Source organism: Astatotilapia calliptera, chromosome 1, assembly GCF_964374335.1.
Source record: "Astatotilapia calliptera chromosome 1, fAstCal68.1, whole genome shotgun sequence".
In the NCBI taxonomy this organism is placed as follows: domain Eukaryota; kingdom Metazoa; phylum Chordata; class Actinopteri; order Cichliformes; family Cichlidae; genus Astatotilapia; species Astatotilapia calliptera.
The window spans coordinates 18216864-18224707 of NC_137422.1; the positions used below are offsets into that span (position 1 = coordinate 18216864).

Consider the following 7844-nt stretch of genomic DNA (forward strand, 5'->3'; position numbering starts at 1 on the left):
TGTTCCTTCTTTTTGTAAATTATAGGTTATTTTTTTCTAATTTAGTGTGAGTGAATAATAATCCTTTTGGTTGAACCCCTGCAATATGAGTCACAGCAATCACATGCCATTAAGGTTGGAAACCACTACCATAAAACCCCCACAACAAGACCTCATCCCTGAAAGCTCACGGTTCTCTGTGCGTTTCGTTCCCGACTGAATAAAACAGAGAAAGCAGCTAAAAGAAATATATAAAGAAATATAGAAATGGACGTGCTTAATGGAAATATGACAACTTCAAATATTCAGTATTGAAGATCATTAAAAAAACAGACAAGAAAGAAGTGAAGTGACAATTTTCTCTTCTTATAAAAATTATTTTTATATATTTTTATAATTTGCTTTTTTTATTGTTTCAATTTTTTATGACATCAAAAATAAATAAACATCCTTCCTATCGTATATGAATAATTTTAACCAGCATTATTTGTCATCCTTGATTTTTTTCTCCACTCTTGTATGTACATAAAGATACACATCACAGAGAAAATAATCTGTACACTGCTGACAACAAGCAAACAACAGATCCGTCTGAACCTGCCACCACATTGTTCTGCAACACTTTGCAAATCATGAATAAAAGCTAGAAGTACACTATCGGATATAATCCGATTTTTTTTTTCTGTTTTTTTACTTTTTTGGTAGAGGTTACATTCATATTCAAGTCTTAGTTCACTGCAGTCTCACCGGCATCAGAGCTGTGGAAACGAGAGCATCTGTTTTACCGAGCTTCATTAAGGCAGCTGATTACAAGATCATTTTAAACACTAGTTTACATACTTTAAAACAGTGTCTACACCTGACATTAAAGAGAATATTAGCTAATGCTTCAAGTCTGCTACCATCACTACTGCTTGTATATTTTCTACACGGCGTGGCACGTGATTCGTGCCTTTCTTGATTCACAGTAATTATGAGTATAGGTTCATTGATCTATAACGAACATGAGAGACGTGACTTCCTGTCTGTCTTTATGTGGAATTGTGTGAGAACTAATTTATATATGAAAACCCAGTTTAATAAAAGAGAAAATCATATCCATCATCTCCTTTTGCTGATCTGTTTCAGTTACTCTCACAGGCGGCGCTCTGTAATCATTTCCGTACAGCTGTTAAGGTGTGTGTGTGTGTTATTGCTTTCATCTGATTTGTACATTGAGTCTAAACAGTGGTTGTGCTGTCAGTCTGTGTTGTACTTCTGATTGAATATTTCACCCTCTTTTGCTCTGTGTGAACAGTAGCATCTTTCAGCAAGTGAGCGCCTTTCTTGTTATCGATGGAAAATTAATAATCAATTAAAAAGTCTCTAAACACAGTTTTCACCAAACCAGTTAATAAAAAGAATGAATATATAGTAGAAACAGCTATTGATAAATACTCTGAGTGTATGTATGTATGTAGGCGTGTTTGCTTTACTTCACAGAAAGACCGCTTCATGTCTTGACAATCAGCAAGCTGCTACACTATATATCCTGGCACGTAGCTGTTATCCAGTCAGGCGGGGTGCTGTATTTGTAGTCCCGTAAGACGATGTTTCTTTGCTGTCTTTTGATTCTCTGTCAGTTCAGTCAATTGCTCACTTTTTGTTTATTTAATTTTCTTCATTTTACTGCGTCATTCTTCCTCGTGGTGGGAGGAGTCAGGGCTGGACTCTTCCTCTTCCTCCTCTACTGTTTCTGTTGGCAACGTATCACGGCGTGTAAAGGCAGCCGCCAAGGTCACACTCAGCCGCGGTTTCATGGGCGCCATCTCCGACAGCCCGATGGCGTTGCCACGAGTCACAAGCGTAGTTTTATCCATGATCTCTCCGCTGTGCTTGGACACCACGGCATCAAGAAAGTCGTATTTGTGTGAAATCTTGCCACTCTCAAACAGGTACTTTGCCAGGTATGAGACAGCAACGTTACCCAGAAAGGAGGCCAGCATCGATACGGTCTTGAAGGGGAACTTTTGGACAACGATTTCTTCCAGTTCTCCGGTTATATGGTGCTTCCGCTGCTCAGTCATCCAGCCGGGGTAGTAAATGAAGGGAGGAAGCTGCAGGTAGGGCTCACCTCCGCCTATACGCAGCACCATACCAAACAGATATGCAGCTACTGAGCCGTAAGTGTTGGTTCCTTTGACAAAGAGCACACTGAGCAGCTGGGGGAAGATGATGACGTAAACCAGATCTGAGCTCAGGTACCAGAGGCCGTAAACCGTGCCGGTTACCAGGGCCATCAAGGTGGCAAGACCGCCGAATACAAAGATAGTGATACGCATCACCCACACAATTTCACGGTCAGATGCCTAAGCAGAAAGATAGAAGCGAAAAATACACGTCAAGATGAATTTTATTTAAACTTAAAGAGAAAACTGTTAGTGCATAATTACATGTGTCCAAGGACCAGACATGCACTTACTGACTGTCTGAAGGCAAGCTGGTAGATGTTCCTTGCAAACATGGAGCTTGCTGAAAGGATGGAGGAGTCTGCAGACGACATGACGGCTGCAGAAACTGCTCCCAGGCCAAAAAAGGAGACAAATGGAGGGCAAAGGTGTTGGAGGACAATGGGTAATATCATATCTGCTTCAGTTTTGTTTTTAGGGGGAATGGCACCGTAGGATGTCTGGTTCCAGTCTGAGGACGGCAAAATAAACATTTTAAAAGACATCCGTGATGAACAGAAGTGCAAAATACACCTACTAATATCTATAAATCTATACAAGCACATTCATGCAGAGAAATTCATAATTCTGCACCAACGAAATTCAACCAAATAAACAGAGAAACATTAAAGCCATAGCTGGACATGCACAACATGTTAAATATTAAATATATTTGCACTGGAGAATCACATTTGTTCTTTTAAATTTCTTGCTTCTGCAAATAATAGATATAAATAATATATATTTTAGTACAGGACAAAACAGAGCAACATCACCTGTTCACTGAGGAATCTGAAGCCAGAAAAAAATCTGAAGATCAAACTACTAATTCGGTCCCTTGCCTCCCTCTAATGTAATATTTACACAACCAGCATGGTTATTAAACTGATTGCTGTTTCATTATGGATGAGGCGAACCAGCTGCTATTTACCAGGCTCTCTCAGATCTAAGGGCAACATGGATCCATCCAGAGCAGTCCCAAACAAACACACACACACACACACACACACACACACACACACACACACACACACACACACACACACACACACACACACAAACAGACATAGAATGACACCTTCTTCTGGCTTTATACACAACATAGAAGTACTTCACAAAAGACATGAAAAGAATATAAGATAGCAGCATCAGGTACTTGGCATCTATGGCTAAGTACTGGGAGGCAAACCCATGGCACACTTTGGCTGAAACACACTCATTGTTGAATCCAACCTTCGTTTTTCATCTGAAGGTTCTTGTATAGATGTGACACTATTGTGAAGTATCAACACCTGCCACAGTATTCAGGACAGCACTTCCACTTTACCATGATGACAGAAGACAGAGCTGCTGACCCTCATCATACATACATATATGAATACACCATACATTATTGTCTCTAACCTGTGGAGGCCCCGATGGCCCCGATGAGAACGGAGGGCACAGCCATGACGAGGCACCCGAAAGCAGCCAGAAAGGAAAGGACCTGGGCGTACGTAGCCGAAGAGGCTGACAGGACTCTCTGGAAATACACTTGCCAAGGTATTCCTCCTAACATCTGCAGCACAGTTCAAATCAAGTGAATAGCACTCACGGTCAATATAATCTCATTTATTATAACCCCAAATCATAAATCTGTACAACAAGCAAAATCCTCTAATCAAAAAGATTTTTAACTGGGGGGGATAAGAAAGTTATTAAAAGCACAAGATGAGGTCATGATTGAAGGAGAAAAATACTTTTAATCATTTGCATTTAATTTGTGTTTGCATAAAAACATTTAAAAAAAACCAAACTGTGCTATAAAGTAAAACCACATTACAGTCAACTATTACAGCTTCACAGCAGCTGCCGGTAAGCGGAAGATTCATTTTGAGAGTCTAATACATTTTATTGCTGCAACAAGCAGTTATTACTATGGCAAATTCACTTTTAGATGATTTATCAGAGTAATCAGCTGGCAGAATTTGTCTCCAAAATAAAAGAAGAAACTAATACAAATGTAAATCAGTGGTTACTATAGTTCACCGATTTTAAATGCCTCTGATTGGCAGCATTCACTATTTTCAGCTCATTTCAGTCATTTTGGAGTATTTGATCAACAAATCGTCTCACAATTTAATTTATCCATCTAATTAGTGTCAGTATTTTTCCAGGGTAATAAAGCAGTGAGATAAAACATGAGATCAACAGCTCGTGGTTACAGTACCAAGAGGCAGAAGTTGTCAATCCAGACCCAAGTGTCCCCCTTCTGGACGCTGCCTATCCAGGGTGACTGGTACAAGTGCTTCACGGCAGTAACAGTGATGTCTGACACCGCAGGGTTGATCAAAGCAAAAGGGACACTGATCCACTGCAGACAAGAAAAACAAGTATCGATGGAAAAGAAGATGAGAAGAGAGACGCTGCATACAAGAAAATCCAAATAAAAGAGGGTTCTTAAAAAAATATATAGAGGTGAAGCAGTATATATTTGCATGTTTTTTGTTACACTACCGTATATTAATGAGGGTGATTTAATTTTCAGATTGGCGTGAACCTACCAGACCAACAAAGATACAAAACAGCTGCACAACATCTGTGTAGGCCACAGAGTAAAGTCCTCCAACCAGGGTGTAAAAGATTGCAATAAGCGCAGAGATGACCACGGACATCTTAATGTTGATGTCCACGATGACACTCAGAGTGGCACCTGAGATCGTGAAGAGATGAACAGATTGAAAGGATGTTATGATCACTGCAGCATCATGAAGTCAAATGATGAAGCTTGACTTCACTGACCACACCGATCGCTTATCTTGTACTGGTTACAACAGTAAAATTTACCGAGGGCTGATAAGATGGCGGCAGACCAGAAAATCTCGCCCATGAGAGCAGGTATGAAGAGAAGGCCTCCCATTCGTTTCCCGTACAGCTGCTGGAACGGGTCCAACATAGTGACGTAACCTCGTGAGCGCATGGGCTTAGCAAAAAAGAGACCACCTGGTACAAAGGGTGCACACATTACATATTATGTCCACAGCCCCTGGCAGAAAAAAACAACAAACAAACAAAAAAGCAAACCTAAAGAGTCCCCCTCAGACTCTTTAGCAGAATAATACTTGTAGAGGTCTGATTAGCACCCAGTAAGTAAGAGCATTAAAGTGCTGCTTTGTTTAAATGTAAATGGGTAGAAAGATATCAGATCTGTGTCCAAATTGCCCCAAATCCTTTCTCAAGCAATATAATATCTCAGAAGCAATATAAAATCAGCAATTTGCATTATTTTAAACACAAAGAAACACTCACCCAGAACTAGACTGAGTGCATATCCAAATGGGGCTTGAGCCCAAGCCAAGCCATAATCTGGAAGATACACATACTCTGCAGTGCCATTGATGTACCCTCCTCCAACCCAGGTCGCTGGAAATTTTGCACATACACGCATCAGATTAAAGCTTCCAATATGAATTATAACGAGCAAAAATCTGAACACAAACTTGGCCAAAGTGAAATACATTTACAGAACTAATTAAAACAATCAGAAAATATTAATTTAAGCTCATTCCACTTATTAAAAGAAGAAAGTGTCTTTAAAAAAGACACCAATCTCCTTTGTGTCACTTAGTTATAACAAGTTAAAACCTCACCTGTCATGGTGAATCCACCCACAAATAATCCAATATCTCTCCCTCCGACCATGATGGTTTCGCTGCGGTCGGTGCCCTCCGCCTCTCCGGAGTGCTTGTTCTTCCATGCCGCCCAGATGCCGACGAACAGGATCAGCAGATAAAAGACCGCGATAGCCACAAGCCCCTCTACATGGATGGTCATCGTCGCAGCGGTCTTCCGCTAGGAACGGGAAGGCATCAAGACCTGTGTGGAGTCAAAGTTAAAAAAAAAAAGAAGTAATTATTTGGCTTTTATTTCCGACTTTTGGACAAGAAAGTGACAGAAGCAACATGTTGAATTGTTAGGTTGGTTTGAAATAAATGTATAAAAAATAAACATCTTTCTATGCTCGATTTGATGTAATGACTACTTTAACTTTTAAAATGGTAAATTACTTTTTATTCCCTGTTGCCGATACAGAAGCAAATTTCATGTGCTTTTCTACCTTTACAAACAAAAGAAAAAAAAATCGAGGTAAAGATTAACCACAAAAAGCTCTTTATAAAAATATGTTTTTTGGCTATTTTGGGGTAAAATCATCTCCACATTATCGCGTAAGATGAAAATGTATTGAAAATAAATACCATGTTTTCTTGGTACGGTTTATCAAAATAACATGATACAGCCCAAGGTGCATGTTGCCTTGTTGGGGAAAAAACATAGAAACGATTCTTTAAATAAAAAATAAACCAAACAAATTGTTCAGAATTCATTTTAAAAATGGTCAGCGGTCCTATGGTAATAGACTTTGGTCTGTCCTTTTCTTTGTCTGTCTCCTGTAATGAATCATGTACGTAAAATTCAATTTACGCACAGAGCGCATGAAAAAAAATCATTACCCATTTTTGACACGTTAAAAAAACAAGAAAGCGTCCTGTGCAAAAAGCTATTTGCTAAATGCTTCTAAAAATGTAGGAAAACTTGAAAAACATGCAGAACTTACCTGAAGTATTTTTAGAGTCATGTGCTGGGGCACTTAAGGGTAACGGAGCGCGTAACAGACTTTTTCTGAAGACCCTCGACCTTCCGCCGCACAGTGAGGAACAGTCAAATTGAACTGTTGGTGGAGGTCTCCCGGGTGACTTACTGAGGCTTATAAAAGGGGGCAGGTGCCGTTAGAGAACTGAAACCTACGTCAGAGAAACCAAACGTCCCTCTTAATGAGCACCTTGTATTGAAACGCGTCACAGTGTAATGGCTGATGTGAGTGGTGGGAGGGCGGAAGAGATTCCTTTACGCCAAAAGGAGGATGGACGGACATCGTTCACTTTTTAAAGAAGCTCAATAGCCTGACATGAATTTGAATGCGGCGTTTTTACGCACCAAATAATCAATATGTTGTGGGGGAGTTTCAAGCTTCCAGTGGCTCCTGCTCTTCCAAACTCAAGTGATTGATAGTCACTTGACTGCGCAGCCACACTTCACGGCCTTTTGTCCGACGTCCTCTCCTCGTCTCACAATCGCAAACAGCTTTGCTCCGCGCAAGTTTTGAGCGTCGAGGACGTAGAAACCTTGTCCGAATGTCCTTGCAGGCGAAAAATTATAAAGAGACAAATATCTGTAAATAAAAAATTACTTTAAATATATATCACTCAAATTTTTAATTCCTAAAACCTTCTTGAAGACACTCTCATCTTGGACCTATTAGAACTCGTTTAAGTGTGTCTGCCACTTCCCCTTCAGGATATACTTGAGCTGTGACCACTTAATGGCTTCCTCTGCACGAGCTCGTTTAATCTGGACCTCTTGCCAAAACTGAGGCATCCAATTAGGATGGATCCTGGAGAGCAGCGGAGAGATTTAACGATACGCTCTGACTGGCGAGCACACACATACACACGCGCGCGTATAAGTACAACTGATATCTGATAGAGGGCTGTGGTTTTTACCAAGACAAAAGCTTGTTTTAACTGCTACCCATGTACAGCGCCCTCTTTGGGAAAGACATTCTCGTTTCAGCACCAAGGACAGTGGACAATATTCTAACCGCTCAGACTGCGTGAGAAT

General features: G+C 40.3%; 1 protein-coding gene across 1 annotated transcript; it reads right to left on the reverse strand.

The window, feature by feature from the left end:
• Positions 1–335: 335 nt before the first annotated feature.
• Positions 336–7844, reverse strand: LOC113021300 (high-affinity choline transporter 1-like). The gene is made up of 9 exons (XM_026165895.2): positions 6781–7844; positions 5816–6041; positions 5475–5588; positions 5013–5168; positions 4730–4878; positions 4396–4539; positions 3591–3744; positions 2441–2658; positions 336–2327 (listed from the first exon to the last, which is right to left on the reverse strand). Exons 2-9 carry the CDS (start codon positions 5997–5999, stop codon positions 1653–1655), a joined length of 1794 nt encoding a protein of 597 aa, XP_026021680.1. The 5' UTR covers positions 6000–6041; positions 6781–7844; the 3' UTR covers positions 336–1652.